The sequence below is a fragment of the Amblyomma americanum genome, chromosome 10 (genome assembly GCF_052857255.1).
Source record: "Amblyomma americanum isolate KBUSLIRL-KWMA chromosome 10, ASM5285725v1, whole genome shotgun sequence".
NCBI classification, from domain to species: Eukaryota; Metazoa; Arthropoda; class Arachnida; order Ixodida; family Ixodidae; genus Amblyomma; species Amblyomma americanum.
Window position 1 is genome coordinate 7,774,851 of NC_135506.1, and position 17,945 is coordinate 7,792,795.

The 17,945-nt window shown below is 47.9% G+C and overlaps 1 protein-coding gene across 11 annotated transcripts in view; it reads right to left on the reverse strand.

Annotated features, from left to right (window-relative positions):
- Window positions 1-17,945, reverse strand: part of Ptp99A (Protein tyrosine phosphatase 99A) — a 211,307-nt gene that overhangs the window by 51,554 nt on the left and 141,808 nt on the right. For all 11 annotated transcript variants that reach the window (XR_013309231.1, XR_013309232.1, XM_077640137.1 and 8 more), the window contains one exon: window positions 972-1,095. Coding sequence is in view for 9 of the 11 variants with exons in the window: in XM_077640137.1 (XP_077496263.1) it covers window positions 972-1,095 (124 nt within the window). In the remaining 2 variants the exon portion in view is untranslated. The remainder of the gene's footprint in view (window positions 1-971; window positions 1,096-17,945) is intronic.

The window sequence follows — 17,945 nt, forward strand, 5'->3', positions numbered from 1 at the left end:
ACAAAGCAAAGCTGTACAGCTTCCACAGAAACTTCGTAGTTAAAGAAAAATTTGTCCAGGTTCGGGGTTCGAACCCCGGACCAGGACTCGGCAACCCAGGTGTATTCCAGTTGTTATACTATGCATATCTTATCTGCTGCCGAAGGCCCCAGTCAGATGACTTGTGTCACCTTTTGCCTCGGTTCCAGGGCATACAACTGTATTTGCCGAAATTTCAAGTAAACAAAAATAGTCCTGAGAGGCACCTATAGCCGAGAATCTCGTTTTCCGCGTGGAGGGCAGTGTTCCAGTTCACTCTAAACTAGCTGTACTTAATGTACCCTTCTGGCTGTTGTGCCTAATCCAAATCACCTGTGACCTATCTTATGACTACAGTCATGGCGCCATCCCTTGTTTTGCCATTTACACTGTGCACGGAATACGATTACAGGCAATTCCATGACACGCTAACGAAAAAGCACCGCATTAACGCAGGGCTTGTCTAAACCCCGTGTATACACTAGACACTATTCTGGTTTCTGTGTGGTGCGCATGGTGTATGTGTGTATGCATATCGTTTTGCATTTTACGACCGCACCACGCTGATTAGACACCATGCAATAGGTCACGCGTGACGTCACTATAACTCGCCACGCTGGACGGCCCGAACGCAGCGACATCACGAGTGACAGAACAGTGACGTCAATCACGCTCTACCAGAGAAGAAGGGAAACAGTAAGGAATAAACATTACTGTTAAGTTCCGGAAAAAGCTCTCGCTTAATCTCGCGTTACACACCGGTAACCGTCACGTGAGTTTTAGGATTTCATGATTCATCTGTAGTTATAGCTCGCTAGGTGCGTGACGAGTTAAGCGTTTCCAATCATCATTAAGCAATTCCTCCTCCGCTTCTTGCTTTAGCTAATGGCTGCTGAATACACTCGTAGCTAAATAGCGCCAGCTACTGGTGAACAGCTAGTCTACAGTACTACCTGATGTGGATGATGTAGTGCAGAATGGGGCTGTTGTGCGTGTTGACGCTCGATGTCCAGGAGAGGTTGACGGAACGCGAGGTGAAGCCAACCACGATGGGGATCCCCGGCGGGTCGGGAACATCTGCGAAACAGGAGGGAAAATAAGACATTCAGAAATCGAACACAAAGAACGCGTGCACAGTCGCGGCGCAAGATTCAAAGACTTTTGAAGATCTGGCCAAGCTCGCGGCTATGGTGTGCACTTTTCACAAATCGGCCCTCAGTTAAGACAGCTCGCGACACCAGTAATGATGCCTAAGACCCAGAAAGAACGTGGATTCGAGGAAAATATCGACATCACGTGCAAATGACATCGGTTCGTGAAGAAATATAAAAAAAAGAAAGAAAGGAAGAAAGCCGATTTGTGACCTTTGGCTCAGTTCCAAACGTCAAGCCCGATAGGCGAGCCACAGAGTATAGTCCGCGACGTCATAACTTTTATGACATTTAGGACAAAATGGTGGATGGGTAGACCATGGGGTAGACAACGCCATGGGTAGACAGGCAGACGGCCATGGAGTTCATGCAGTTATCTATAGACGGAAAACTGGCACTGCGATGGTTCATCCGTCACGGGAACTTCGGGGGCTGTAAACTTCAAATCTGGATTTCTTAAGAAATTCGCAGAAGACGCGACCACGGCTGCAGAAATACGGCTTCTTTTTGCAAAAAAAAAAAACCCTTCAAAAAGTGCTATGTTATATTCAAAACGCGCCAGTGCCCACTCGCGTGATGAACTGTTGACAATTTTTTGGCTTTTTGCCGCGCTCCCTTCACCATGAAGTGGTGCTGAATAAATAAATTGAAATTTAAATTGAAATTTAAAAGAACATAATTCATTTTGATCGTATTGAAAGCACACCTACTCGGCTCTCTGCCGAAGTCACAAACCTATATGAATATCGCAACGGCTTCGTGATTGTATAGGAAAACAATTTTTGCATTTTTATCTAATTTGTTCAGAATATAAAATGAGCTGAATAGGGGCAAAGCTAAATGATTCGGCAGCCGAATTCACGATTGAGGCCGAACATTGGCCAAGCCAAAGGCAAAGTTTTCTCTTCCCACCATCTCCCATTATGACCAGAGGCTTGAAGCAGTGTACGTGTGCTCTTTTCCCTCTAGGTAATTCTGAGAAACTATGCAGACGACAGGCAGCGGTGCGAAAGCAGACGAAAACGCAGACTAGAGAGCAGACGAGATGAAAGAAAAAATGGAATAGGAAAGTTGTGCACAACTGTTTTAGCAACAGTTATTAAGATGAAATGAAAGGCGCTGAAAGACGCGGATCTAGCGAGGCCTATAGAGCTTCGCATTTCGTTAGCAGAGAAAAAAAAAAAGATCTACATTAAATTCTCAGGTGATAAGCCTGGGAAGCGAGCTTCGTTGCATCGCAGCCTATTCGGCAGCCCTATAGCAGACGAGCAAGAAAAATCGATCTGCATCATTACATCTTTTCTTCTTCATCTCTCTGTCAGAGGCAAGCACGATAGAATGCGCGTGTGTAGCGGGGAATTTCGTGACGCCTTGCATGCCTTGCGGTAGTGGCGAGGGCCGCCGACGACGCGGGAATAGGGGGATTACGATCTCATTTGCCCGTCTCAGAAAGCTCTCGAAGCGGCAGCGAGGCCGTGGCGTGTACCGAAATGCTTTTGCGTGAACCGGTGCAGTGTCGCTGGATGAGTGTGTGTAAAAGAGAGAGGTTGGGGGGGGGGGGGGGGGGGGGGGTGACGAGGCTTAGCGAGTTGGAATTGCGGCATCGACGAAGCACCCAAATGTTAGGTGCGAAGCTGGGCGTGTTGGTTCGGATGCACACTTCCGACAAAACAGCGTTAAAAAAAAAAACGCGGCAAAAGCACAAAGCAGACGACACTGCCGCCTGCTTTCAGTTTATCGTATCGTCTGCTTACTGTTTCCAGCGTGGGAGACACCAGGCTTAGCGACTTGGAAATGCACTTTCGACGAGGGAATGGAGCTGCGCAAATACTACGCGAGATAAACTCCACACGTGAGCCTTGAAGAGCGGCGGACACGAAGATAGTAAATACGACGTAAGAAGCGTGAAGAAAGTGTGTATCTCACCGATGTCAACGCCCCGGTATCTCTAAAGGGCAGGTGCCCCGTGAAAAAGACCTTAGCGTGGCTTCGAAAGGAAACACGGTTGCTTTTGCTGCCACGTACGGCCTTAGCGCGGACCATTCGTTCAATACGCGACGCCCAAACGACGCGTTTTTTTTAGAGCTTTCTCTTAGCCTTATCACCACACTCTCAACAATAATACCCCTATATGGGAGTAAAAAGGAATTAAGGGAGTAAAAGCTGAGCATACTCTCTTCTTACTCCTTTCAGTTTAGAGTGCACGATCACTGCTGAAAAATAGCTGTTTGTTTGTTGTTGTTTTTTACTTTGGAAACAGCACGGCTTAAACTTTTAACGTGCAGCTTTTCGCGCGACTTCTAAGGCATCAAAATAGAACCGCAGTAACTCTGAAAGCCGGGCTACTTAGTGTGGATCCATTAGAATTGGAAGAATGTCTCAGAAACAAAGGCACAGAGGGTATACCCAGACGACACAGTCGTTGTGTCGTACACTAAGCGATGTGATATGATAGCGAGACAGAAAGGAGAGACAGAACTGTCTACTTTTCCTTGCACGCATGTGAGTAAAAGAATTTACTTGTTTTGTACCTCTGCCTTACCTTAAACATAACTGAGTAGTCGGCGGTGTTAACTCTCGTTTAAACAGGATTTTTTTCAACATGTCTTGGTTTGGTTCTTAGTTCTCTGGAAGCGACCGCATTCTTTGCGCAAAACAGAACGGAATATGATTGCAACAGCGGTTACCGCCTTCAACACACAAGACATTTATTGTACTGTAATACTGAAAGCGAGACCGCCAGTTCACGTCTAGCAAGCGCACTAACAGTCGCCCCGCACTGTTACGGAAACTGCGAAAATAGCACTCAAAACACCAGAAAGACACCACGTCTTTTACAGCACCACGGCCCCTGCAAGAACAGCATGCGTTCTTGCTGGTGTTCGGCCGCCGCGGTGGCTCAGTGGTTATGGCGCTCGACTGCTGACCCGAAAGACGCCGGTTCGATTCCAGCCGCGGTGGTCGAATTTAGATGGAGGCGAAATTCTAGAGGCCCGTGTACTGCGTGGTATCAGTGCAAATTAAAGAATCCCAGGTGGTCGAAATTATCCGGAGCCCTCCACTATACGGCGTCCCTCATAGCCTGAGTCGCTTTGGGACGTTGAACTCCCATAAACCAGCAGTATCGACGAGCCAAATTTCTTGTCGAAGTTATGTACACAAAACGGAGTGAGCAGTCCTCTTGCGCACACACCCTTTTATGAAAGGGTGTGCGCTATGGGACGTATTACTCCCTTATTACTTCTTTCTGTTTGGAGTGTATGAAGCAGAATACGGCTCCTCTTCCTGTGATTTAAACCGAGGCCCAGCTGTCCACATTCCTTCAAAGTAAATTATCTCAACATGCCTCCGAGCATAGACTATGCTGCAACCGCAGCCCCTGCTAAGCGTAAGAGCAGAGGCGTCCTTGATGGCTAAAAGATGGCCGGAGGCGAGATCTAAACCTGAAGGCAACGTCTTTTTACGTGGGTGCCTCAGTTACTGCCATTACGCCTCCTGCCCAAGTGTTTAGCGCACGTATGCCAACGTGCGACCTTCGAACACTTGGACCGCACTCAGAACTAGCGAAAAAATGAAGGCCTCAAGAAAGCAAAGGACAAAGAAAGGTTAAAAAACAAGCAGTTCGAATCAGCGGCAACGATCAGCTACCGCAGATGCGGTAACGGCTGCCTGCGCGTTTCATTACGCGGTTGGCAGTTCAGACGACACACACGCACACACGCGCTCGAAGCAGACGACCGATAGGATAGGGGGAGCCACAGTACGACCCATCAAAACAACAAGCGCGCAGGTGGTAAGTTCGGGCGCAAACACAAATCTAGGCGCGACAGAGCGCAACGGAGGAAAAGTGTACGCTACATGTATGTGTACATAAAAATAACAAGAGAAAAACGAATTCGCAACGCAGGCGGTGAGAAAACGCAAGCAGAAGGAGCACCGCACGGAAGAACTTGTGCCCTAGAGCAGTTCTTTTTCGTGGCCTAAACGACCTCGTCGATACTCACGCACGCACAAGCATACACTCTGCAGTGTTTTCTTCCCACGAAGAGATAGGAGGGACTCGGGGTCCGAGCAGAGAACTGCGGAACACCTGCCCTTCTCGGGAGCACATGTTTTGTTTCGTCCTGCTTTATTCTTTATTTATATCCGTTTTTCCCTCTTTCCCTCTACTTCTTCGACGTTCGGCGTTACGCAGACGCGTTAAACGCTCGCCTTCTTGTCTTGTTTTCTTTCTCGTCGCGTTGGTTGCGTGCAAACAGAACTGGGCCGAGGCGTTTAAAGAACCGAAATCACAGCTCCCGGTGGCAGGCGAGCAGGCAGTTCAGAGGAGAGCCGTTGCTTCGCTGCTGCTTACAGAGAGCATTGCCGAGGGGGAGAGAGGGTGCCGAGGAAGGCCTCGCCTTTTCGGTTTTCTTCGCGCGCCGCCAGGGAAAACATCTGCTCCTTCGAGATGGCGGCAGCGTGCGTGGTGGTGCGGTAGCCCAACCCGAAACTAAGAAAAAACAGACAAAATCAAAACAAGCCCGAAAGAGCCGCCACTAGTACCGAGCGTTCTCTTGGAAGAGCCGCTGTTTATAAGACCGCTGCTGCGCGGGGAGTGATTTCAGGGCTTCGAAGGACGAGACTTCGATCGGAGGGGATGTTCGCCCGCGATGGACGCGAAACATTGGTGTCGCTGTTGAAGAAATCCGCGGAACTCTTTTTACAAACTACGTTCTGCACTGCGCTCCCGTTCGAAGGAGTAAAGAGTGTTCCGTGGGCCTCTGAACGCGAGCATCTTACTGGCAACCGCCGTCAGAAAGTTCACGTACCGCGACGATATTTCGCGAGAATGCGCCTGAGCCCTGTTACTCGTTTCGCTCCGCACCTCACGCTTGAAACAGGGCTTGAACGGAGGATCGTCAGGTACGGTCGCTACAGCGCAACCTTCTATACGTACTCAATCCGTATCAATATGCCGAATTACTCTCATTTAAGCAAACGCGAGAATGCTTTTTCAACCGGTAAACAATAGTTCTTTGTTGATTATTAACTTCACTGTTTCATTATTTCTCTTACTTTTATGTAATCTTGTGGTCCAATTTCAAATATATAACTCCGCAATTTTATTAAGTGTGAATGTCTAATGCATTGCTTAATTATACCCTTGATTTGCGCACCGGGAGGTGAAATTCTAGAGGTCCGTGTGCTGTGCGATGTCAGTGCACGTGAAAGAACCATATGTGGTCGAAATTCTTCCGAAGCCCTCCGCACTACGACGCCTTTTTGCCTCTTTCTTTTTTTCACTCCCTCTTTCATCCCTTTCTTCAGGGCGCGGTTGATTTGTGCGTCTAGAGCGGGACAGCTACTGTGCCTTTCCTTTCCTCGTAACCAATAGCATAACCTAACCAAAACTTGCTAAACCCGTTACTCACCCTGCACTTTTCGCAGGTCAGTAATTAATAGTATAATTGGTTTGGGGGGAAAGAAAATGGCGCAGTATCTGTCTCATATATCATTGGACGCCTGAACCGCGCCGTAAGGTTAAGGGATAGAGGAGGGAGTGAAAGAAGAAAGGAAGAAAGCGGTGCCGTAGTGGAGGGCTCCGGAATAATTTCGACCACATGGGGATCTTTAACGTGCACTAACATCGCACAGTACACGGGCGCCTTAGCGTTTTGCCCCCATAAAAACGCAGCCGCCGCGGTGGGGTTCGAACCCGGGAACTCCGGATCAGTAGCCGAGCAATCTAACCACTGAGCCACCGCGGCGGCGCAGGTCAGTAGGCGATCAGCTATCGAGGAATAATTCCTTTCTCATGACACGTATTGCCCTAAATACTAATGCGGAGATGCCTTCGACGTCGCTAGCTGCCTGCTAGTTCCGAAACGGCAAGTACCTCGGAAAACACAGAAATTGGTTTTGCAGGCGCTACGGCCCGTAAACACCCCTTTTGCTTGTCCTTTGTGTTTCTCACGCTAGTCACCAGGGCGGTACTGAATATTAAACTAGCCTAACTATCTTCTCTAGTTACGCCTGCCTGTGAACTGCAGCTACCAAGTTCAGCTTTCTCAGGCAAATTTTTTTTTAATTCAAAATTGTAAGACACTGTTATGGAAATATTGAAGGTAATGGTCCATTATTCTGATCTGTAGCAAAATACTTATTTTACACTGTTTCCATCGGTCGCATCGAACAGTTAAGACTGCCATTGAAAAGCAAAGGAGAACGCTTTTGACGATAGCAAAAAAAAAAAAAAAACACAAGAGTGCCGTCGGGTGATCTGCGGATATATTGATTGTGATAGTGAAATCGTACGTTATATGAAAAAATTGCGTTCATAACCGGTTTCCCGTTCAAAAATGCCTTTATCCAGAATTGCTGGGTATGTATTGTGTTTGGAGTTTTTCGGGGAGTTAGTGTGATCACGCATCCAAAGGCAAATCGGACCTCTGCGAGCTGTCACGTTGGCGTCGACGTCCGCTGTAGAAGTGACACGTACCTTCCACAGTGTATTGGCCACGGTTTAGTGTTGTTGTTGTTGTTGTTGTTTTGCTTGTCGTCTTCGTCGTTGTCACGGTGCCTGCCTCGTGACGTCGCTCTTCCGCGGCGTGTTCGTTTCGCTCGCGAGCGCCAAGCGCGTCGCGTGGTTTACGCTGACGCCTGCGGTAAGCGCATTTGCATGCGAGCGGGGGCGGACAAGGCCGTCGTGACGCGGCGCGATCACTCGTGTAAGTTTCGCGAACCCTTTATATTCATGAGTAGCGGAGAAGAGGCGTCCGGATACCTGTGCGCATGCATAAGCGTATGCGGCGTCGCGAACTCTCTCGAGTTCGCACCTGACGACGTGGACAACTGCGCATCGGCGAGTGTGTCGGGCGTGCGTTGCAATCCTCAGCGCGCACGCGGTCACGTGATTGATTCGGAACCGTGACGCGGGCAGAGACGACTCCAACAGGGCACCCAGTCTAGGAACGCGGAGAAAGGAAGAACAGGGCGCAGGGGACAAAGAACAAGACCAGGACAAAGACAAGACACAACCAAGGCAACGTCGAGACGAAACTGGAACAAGACCGAGTCAGGACCGAATTCAGGCCAAAAGAAGGCAATTCAGAGCCAAGGCAAGAACAAAACGAGAACGAAAACAAGACAAGCCGCACTTCTTTCCCTCACTGAAGGCGAAATAACAAACGATCACTGTGCAATCAACTGTTTAGTCTAGGAGAAATGTTGGACCGACTGAAAAACTGGCGGGCATCCGCCCCCTCCCCTCCAACCACTCCCTCCAAGAGCGACCCCCAAAATCCGCCCCTTGAGGCGGCACAGACATGTGTACAGAATACTTTCCAATACCGCCAGTACTCTGAGGCATTCTGCACCTGGTGCGACATAAAGTATGCTTAACAACAAAGTAAAGCGCTTGGGTCAAGCGCAGTGAGGTCAAGCTCAAGATGATGGCCTCGGAATAGCCTCAGGCTGTACACAGCGGTTGCTACACGTACACGCACACACACGCCACGCGCCCTTTCCTGTGGGGTTCGGACGTGACAACGGGGCTACATCTGCTCCGGCTGGCAACGCGCGACCGCTGCATTCGCCTTCGCTGGGGCGCGATAATTACGGCGAGGCTAAGTACCGGCGCCGTGCTTTAAAGGGGCGTGGCCTCTTCGCCGAAGAAGAAACCGCGCGAAAAGAGGGAATCGGAGAGGAGAGTACGAGAGTATGTTCACCTTGAGGCTGAGGGGGAGGGGCTGACAAATGGTGGGGGAGAGGTGATGGATGGGTGAGTGCGGTGTGACGGGTTTCTTCGTTTCCCCGGCTTTCGTAATTGCGGTCTATTCCTCTCTAAAACCAAGAGGGAACTATACGGAGCCATCCATCCATGATCGAGGCGATCGTCCGCTGCGTTTCATTAGAAGGGTGCAGTGCTGTGGACGCTAGGAAACAGCTCGTGCCGCCTTTATGGTGCGTTCATAAAAATTAGTGGTTTTTAAAGGAAAGAAAATGGCGGAGTAATTGTCTCGCTTCTCGGTGGACACCTCAACCGTGCCGTAAGGGATTGGAGGAAGGTGGGAGTGAAAAAAGAGAGAGAGAGAGAAGGAGGGCCGTAGTGGAGAGCGGCGGAATAATTTCAGCCACAGGTATAGCGCCACTGTTATGGTCGAAAAGCGACAGTTTCGGAGCAGTTGCACGTTGCACAATATTATCCCGCCCTACATGCGGCTCTGGGTCACAGATCAGGCCCCAGTAACTAGAGAAGTGGGCTGCTGAAAGCCACGCGGATGGTGAACGACACCTGTCACGTAGAGGTTAAATCTCTGAACGAACAAAATTTGATCAGTTTCTCTGTAATTCCTTCGGGACAAATAAACAAACAAACAAACAAACAAACAAACAGACTGATTCATAGCGTGCGACGAAGAGCCCTCCTTTACAACATTAAACGATCGAATGAACAGAACAAATTTATTCAACGAAACGACGCACCGGTTCCGGTTTTGGCTTTACAGCTTTATTCCCCTTAAAATCAATAGATAATGCTCTTCCTTACGCGTTATCGCTGGGGGGGAGGGGGTATCTGGAGCATAAAGTTCGAGCGCCCCTCCAATGCTGCACGCTTCTTCTGTGATAGAACAACATCGGATCGCCTGCTGCAGCCGCGCGGGTAATTATCCCCGCGTGCACCGTTTTGTGGCGTCCTCTGGCGGCCGCGTCAGCAGACGGTCAGCCCCCTCCCGTGTGTGTGTGTGTGTGTGTGTGTGTGTGTGTGTGTGTGTGTGTGTGTGTGTGTGTGTGTGTGTGTGTGTGTGTGTGTGTGTGTGTGTGTGTGTGTGTGTGTGTGTGTGTGTGTGTGTGTGTGTGTGTGTGTGTGTGTGTGGGAGGGGGGGGGGGGGGTAGCCGTTGGTGGTTTTTTGAGCCGGGTCGTAAACTGTGGCGCACGTCTCGCGTCGTCGCTGCTGTGTGGCCTAGGGACGTTCAACGTGACGGGGTACAACACGCGTGGCCCTGGTCTCTCGACGATGGTAATCTTTCTTTTATTATTTTGAAGGTGGCGAGAGAGTGAATGAATCGATAGGCGGTGAACCGGCCCTGGACGCACAGTGGGTTTCAATTTTTGCTACCCGAAAAACAGCGGGCCAGCGACCGCTCAGGTGCACGGGGACGCACTGCATTAGAATGTAAACAGGGTTTTTCAAACATAACAAAAATTATGCACAGTAAAGAGCTCGCCAAATTATATCCTTCATTTCCGCTGCCCCAGCTGTGCATCCGTAGCGATGGCAGACGCCGGGACTAGCAAAAATCTTTTCCGTCCTCTTTTTATTTTTATGTTATAATAAACCACTTACTACTACTACTACTACTACTACTACTACTACTACTACTACTACTACTACTACTACTACTACTACTACTACTTAAAGGAGGAATTTAAAATAATAAAGTTATACTTCGTTACCGTTACAATTTTTGTAATTTAGCTTAGTAATAAACCTGGGCGTCCCGTTACAGTATTCTGACTTTGGGACCCTCGTCTCTATGTATACTCATATCTCCCCCGTAGCTAAAAAAAAAAGCATTTTTTTATTTGATCTGATTCGATTGAATAAGATTCGAGCAAAGCGTGTGTTTCCTTTCAAATCCTTCGCTCACGTTACCTGGACGGACTACTTTTGTACTCACACATCCTGTAGGAAAAATAATCGTAAAACAGAGCGATTTATTTTCGTAAGTTACACGTTTCACAGCCAACCGTTTAAGGTATGAGGTTCCCTTCAGCAAGCCTGACGAAGGGAACTTCTTCGAAAAGGTAAGCCTCATAAAGGATAAAAAAGAAATTGAAAATAAGCATTTATTTCATTACCTGGCTACGTGCTAGGAAACGTCAGTGGTTGTATAATCCTGTGCAAATCTCTTCATCGACAGCGTCTTTTGCAACGTGCAGTGCGTTCGAAAGCCGTTCAGTCTAAATCCTTTGCTGATATCTATTTTCCGAATAAGGATGAGAGGACAGCTCACTAAACAAACAAAAGCTAGCAAACAAACAAATGGTCACCGTGCACGGAACCTCAATGGAGAGGGTTAACAAACTCCGCCATTTCCCGCCGCCAGGTCGAAAACCATGTTTCGACGGCCACAACTAATAAAACAACTAAAAAAGTGAAGAAAAGCTTCAGTGAAGTTCTTTTTCTAGACGGGACAAAAGGCGTGAAATATTACCCTTTCTCTGCAGCTCACCGGAAAGATTGGAACAAACAAAGAAGGGGCAACACAGACTCTCTTCTGCTTTCTGTATGCACCCGACAGGACACGCCCGAAGGTTGTTTTTCACTATTATCAGGCGTGTGTGCGTAGGCATGTCATCAGCCAGCGGGACTGCCGGGGATCGGAACGCAGGTAGTATGTGTCGGTGTATACAAGCATGTGTACATCTTTTCTGCTCGACGTGTTTCGCCGGTTTGATACGCGTACGATTACCACGTCACACGGGGGTCGATGTTGCGCCTTCCGTCGCCTGGCTTTTGGCTTGGCTTTAGAAGCGGCTTCGTCTGGCAGGCGACACCGGATCGGCGACGGAAGCAGACGACGAAGGCGGGGCGATAAAGCGTGTCGTCTGCGTTAGAAGTGACACAAACGATCTCGGGCCAAAGGAAGCGTGAGTGAGTGAGCCTTAGCCGACCATAAAAGAAATAAATTCCCCGCTGATGCAAGGCGAGCGCGTGACGTAATCAAGATTTACGATCAGACGAGTCCGGACACGCACACCAGCGTTTATAACCGCCATCTTTTTACCCGACTCCAGCGAGGCGATGTGAACGAGCTTTTCGGCGTGCTCAAAGCGAATTTCGGGCTTTTTGAGAGCTTTTCTCTTTTTCTCGGCGTTTCGTTCTTTGTTATTTACCGCCGAGGTGCTAGAAAAGAAAATAAAAAGAAAGAAACTGAATGCCCAGGTACACCGCCGGACCACGTCGCGTGTCGGCAGGCTATTTTTCTAATTTTGAATTTTTTTTTTGCCCTTACCCCGTTTTTTGTGAAGCCAAGCCCGACCGGACGTCACGCAGAACTCTGTCGCCCCGGGGCTCGGCAAATGGGACAGAGCCCGCGAGCAAAAAATACAAATGTTCTCACCGTAGTTTTTCATTTTCGCTTTCACTCGGCGACATGAGCGGCGAATATGGAATCTGCCCAAAACATGGCCGCGGGCTTTATGTGGCGCGTTGCGCGGAGTAGCAGAAACGGTTAGGCACTTTTTCATTAACTGTCACTGCGTTTGGTTCCTCAGTTTCTTTACTCCATGGTCAGAAAAAGGAAGCCGGTAAAACGATTATCAAACTTGTAACAAGTTTGATAAACTTGTAACAAGTTTGCAAATGACTTCGGTAATGAGAAAAACTTTCAGTTTATCACTCTCGTTCTCGAAAACGAAGCTTATTTTTATCATTAATCCTGGATAATTAAAAGTAATCAAGCAGTAAAGTAAGTCATATAAAGATGTCTTCCTCTCTTTCTGTTGCGTGGTGAACATCACTAAGTAATTCTGGCGAAAGAACGATTGCAATGTTGGGGCTTTTACTTGTCTGAAGCAGCGTATTGCCAGAGGTATTGAATAGGCGCACACTGTCACCGCAATTTGCGAACTTTCGCTATATAAGCGGCTACAGTGTAACAAGAGTGGGCTGTTAAGCAAAGCTCAACTCAAAACTAGACTCATCCCCTTCTACGCTGCGTATTGGCTCAAGACTCAAAACAGAAAGACATGTACGCGAGGAACCAGGTTTGCCGAATGATGTCCAGCTTAGAGTAATGGTGGAATCCTTGTGTCCAAGAAGTATAGTCCATACAAGTGCCAACTATAACGACCTGCCTCTTACTGAAGCCACTGTTCACAGAAACCTAGACAGAAACCTTGAACAAAAACGAAGTGAATATGCAGGACATCTACATACTCAATAACTAGTTCAGAAACTTCGCACCTAACACGCAACCGGTTTTATTCACTAATCGTGAACAAGAAACCCGCGCAAATACAATTATATATTGACAACGGCTAGTGGCTATTCATTATTACGCTCTTGGACTGTGCTAGCCGTTGCAAATAATCATATTACACCACTTCTCCACAGCATAACATTTTACGAGTCCGAATCACGAGATTGAAAATTGGTTTTTGGGGGAAAAAAATGGCGCAGTATCTGTCTCATCTATCGGCGGACACCTGAACCGCGCCGTAAGGGAAGGGATAAAGAAGGGAGTGAAAGAAGAAAGTAAGAATAAGATGCCGTATAGTGGAGGGCTCCGGAATAATTTCGAGCAACTGGGGATCTTTAACGTGCACTGACATCGCACAGCACACGGGTGCCTTAGCGTTTCGCCTCCATCGAAACGGGGCCACCGCGGTAGGGTTCGAACCAGGGTACTCCGAATCAGTAGCCGAGCGCCCTAACCACTGAGCCACCACGGCGGGTCCGAACCACAAAATTACACCACAATACTGCGACAGCCTAAATGCAAGGCTAGCAGTATTTCGAAAAAAAAATTAATAAATATAACTTTTATATCTGGGATGCACACTTGACTTCGGAGAGCTGATTTATTTATCATCTTTTATTTTCGGTACAGAAAAAAAAAAAGCGAAACCCCTGACGCCACCTGGCGGACGGCCATGTGGGACTACGCACCGTAGAAAATCCGTAGCGCGCAGGTGCTCTATCGCCTGGGGCTCTTCCGAAAGAGCTCAACGTGAACATGTCACGTTGTTGATGCAGCGTATCGTATACGGAAGGCGGCCGCTCCGTCCCATTTCATTTTAAACATGCACATACACGAGAGTGGCTGCTTTTACGCAAGGTCCCCGCTGAATGGAGTCGACTTCGTGCGCCCGCAGGCGATTCGCTTAAAAGGCTTCCCCACGCCGGCTCTTCCGCTGCGAGCAAGGGTTTGGTATAGGCCTTCTTTTTTTTTAATAATCCTCTTGAAGAGCTCAGAGGGAAGCACTCGTATACGAGGCCACGGGGGATAGTTACGCGCCTTGCATTAGGAAACCGCCTTCGACGCAGCATGGTGGTACACACAAGACGCACCACGGACGGGAAGCGCACGTGTTGGCACCTTGCTATGAAGAGTTGTCGCAGTTGCTTTTCGAGCAGATAACTTAACTGCAGCACTTAAAGCACGCCTCTCCCCTTTTAATTTTACTTCGGCGCATTTAGTGCTACCGAAGGGCTTTCGTTTCAAATTACAAAGGCTTAGTGACTTCTTTAGGTAGTGCAAAACATTGCCCACGAGAAAAGGTTTAAGGCCACGCGAAGAGCACGCTGCATACATAGTAGCGTATGTGGGAGTATGTATGTAGGACGGTATAGGATATGAGTAAAGTGATTTATAGGATACTGTCATAAGGATATGGGAGGGTATAGGACGTAGGTAGGAGGATATATGGAACGTACAGGATACTCGTAAGGGTATACGGGTGTATAGTGCAGAAAACAGGATGGAATAGGATTGTATAGGATTTTGTTAGGAGGATATGGGAGGTTATAGGACATAAGATGATATAAGAAGGTACTGAATACTCGTAGGAGAACATGGGAGGGTAAAGGACAAAAGTAAGATGATATAGGAACGTATCGAATATTGGTAGGAGAAGATGGGAGGGTATAGGATATGCTTTGGAGGATACAGGAAACCTTCGAAGAATAGGGATATGTAGTAGACAACAACAAGGCGCTAGCCTCGACAAAATACATTTTTCTCTACGGGCACTCCCAGGAGGAAAAGAAGAGCAATACCCTGAGAAGCCGGAATGTATTTCAGCAGGAATTACATCCAACGTTTCACGGGTGTACCTGCTATTTTTTTAGAACAATTTTCCTGCATGTGCGCAATACCTTTAAAGAGACACTACGGACAAATAGAAGTTAGGCTTGCATTGATAGCTTACCGCGTTCAAATCACAAACAGACCCCTCTCACCAAAAACGGAACTTTCGTAAGCAAGAAAAGGCAAAAAGAAGAAAATACACGGGTGTTGCCATCACCGGCCGACTTCACAGGTAAAATGCAGGTGGCGGCGACACCGATTCTTTGCTCGGATCACGGAGGCTACGCAACATCGTCATTCATTTCAAAACGACGGCAAACAGTCATTTTCAGTGTAGACGTCATGATGGTCAAATATTTTAGGGGAATCCCCTAAAACATTTGAGCAACACTGTTCCCACTTCGAGTTATTGATCAATTCGCTCTCACCCTGCCATAAGCTTGCCGTCCCGGTTAGCTTAGTTGGCAGAGTGCCTGCTCCGGTGAAGCGGTGGTCTCGGGTTCGAACCCCGGACCAGGACGAAGTTTTCTTTAACTATGAAGTTTCTGAGAAAGCTGTACAACTTTCCTTTGTAGCCCTATGGCTTCGCTTGGGCGGATGCCAATGTGTAATTACTCCCTTATTATACGTCATGAGTTTCAATCAACTGGAAGGAAGACTTTCAATTCAATTTTCTGAGTCATAAATGCGTTTCTTGCTGCCGGAGAAATGTCAGCAGAGCAAGAAAAATTCATAAAATCAGCTTTTACTGAGAAACATCACTGGACCGAGTCGTCTTCACTGCTGTGTCAATTTAATGCGTTCTCAAGTTAGAGGCAGAAGTACGAAAGTAAATGGAGTTCGCGAGTGCGATATACACACCCAGCAATTCTGGACACAAGCATCTTTGAGCGGGAAACCGTTTATGAACGTATTTGTTTCATATAATGTAAGATCTCACTGTAACAATCAATATATCCGCAGATCACCCAACGGCAGTCACGTATTTTTTTTTTCTCTGCGCGTTTTTTGCTATCGTCAAAAGTGTTCCCCATTGGTTTTCTATGGGAGTCTTAGCTGTTCGATGAGGCGATGTAAACACTTTAAAAGAAAGATTTTGCTACATATCAGAAGAATGGACCACTACCTTCAATATTTCCATAACAGTGTCCTACAATTTTCCAATTTTCAAAATATTTGCCAGAGAATGCCGGACATGAAGCGTTCCCCTTCGCACTGTTCGCAGATGTATGTTTCATTCCCTTTAGAAAAGGACTCTCAACTACGGGCCGTCCAGCAGGCCCGGAGTGCGCTCGAAAGGCGTAAGCCTCACGACCCATCACAAACGGGCCGAAATGTGGTAGCGCAGAGTAGGGCATAACCCCGGGTCGACGCCTAGCCAACGTCACGACGCGTTAAACCATCGGTTGACGGCATTTTAACAAAGTTATTCCTATCCTATCCTAAAGTTCAAAAACCGGCCCACGGTGTGCCGCCGTTATGAATGGAATAGCCGCGCTGTCTCGTCTCGTTCGTCTATCCATCTGCGGGTTTTCTTTCAAGACAACTGGGAAGACTGCTTGGTCAGCGCGGCGGTGGCATTATAAATTAATCCGTGGCGGGCGATGTCACACTGCGAAAGAACCCTGGTTGCATTAAAAATTTACTCAGTGGCCGGCTGCTATCATTTTCTTTAAAATTATGATTATTTCAGCCTTTTTATTTATTCACACTTCATCTCTTCGTATTTTTTTTTTTACACCGGAAGCGAAAAAGGGTCCCAGGTGACCGGACGGCCCACAGAGCGTAATCCATCATGGTCAAGTTGGCGTCCGATCAATTTTACATTACGTGCGGGTCGCAGACGAGAGCGTAAGGCGTGGTAGAGGAGAATGGCAGAAGACGGGGGGGGGGGGGGAGAGAAGTGGTCGTGACGTCAGCGTTCCTACCACATCAGCAGGAGGAGAAGATTATGAAAAAGGAAAGGCGCTGTAACAGTCTCTAAAGGAGGCGACAGGAACGTGCCAAAAGGGAAGAAATAAATGAAGTGAGAGATGAGCGGAGGAATTAAAAAAAAATAAAGCACGCTCCACGCCCAAGAGACAGAGTCGTCAACGCGTAATGTAAGCAGGCGTCTGTATATTGTCTCCCAGCAACGCAATATATTTTACTGCCAGTTGCTCTAGTATTGTCCGACTGGCAGCAACTTGCCAACGTGTGTACTACCCGTGCAAGTGTCATTTTTTTTTCGCTTTTGTTACTCTATATATGTGGATTTTACACCACCGCCAGAATCCTCTCCGCGCTTGGCTTTGTTGTCTTTTCTCGGAGTCCCCGTTTTTACATTGTACTGCTTTCCCGTGTGTGTGCCTTCCATACACAAGGGAGTTTATGCAAGTCCTATAATCATCGCATTTCACAGGAAACGCCGTTAGGGTGAAAAAAAAAATGAAAGACACAGTGACATCAAGGCAAAGAACTCGTCTGTATTCGTTCTCCATCGATTTTTGGTAACACTCGGCAGTAGGGTTCCGTTGTTTGTTTCATGCGTCCACTCTTTCTGCATTTAATATTGCACTAGATCTTCAAACGTTAACGTGACCTAGCTCTACCTAACGCGACAAGCGACTTAACAAACGCAGACGTCTCAACTTTCTCGCGGGAAATGAAAACGATGTCAGCGCGCGTCTGGTCACCAGCAGCAAAACGAATATAACAATAAGTACAACAACGTAGTCAACGAGAACAGACCTTTTGTTGGGCCGTGAGAGCAAAATACAAACAAAGAGGCAAGTGTATGAAACGTGATGAAAAGGTCGAACAAAGGGGTCACCAACGGGACGTTCATAATCCTGTTATAGATAAGCACACCCTCCTGCCCGGAGGAAAGCCCTGACGGCGTTTTCCACGTGGCGACATCTGTTGACGTTATCAGTTATTTCTGGCGCACGTGCCTTTGAGAAGCCCGACAGGCCAGGCTTTCAGTGGGTCTCCATC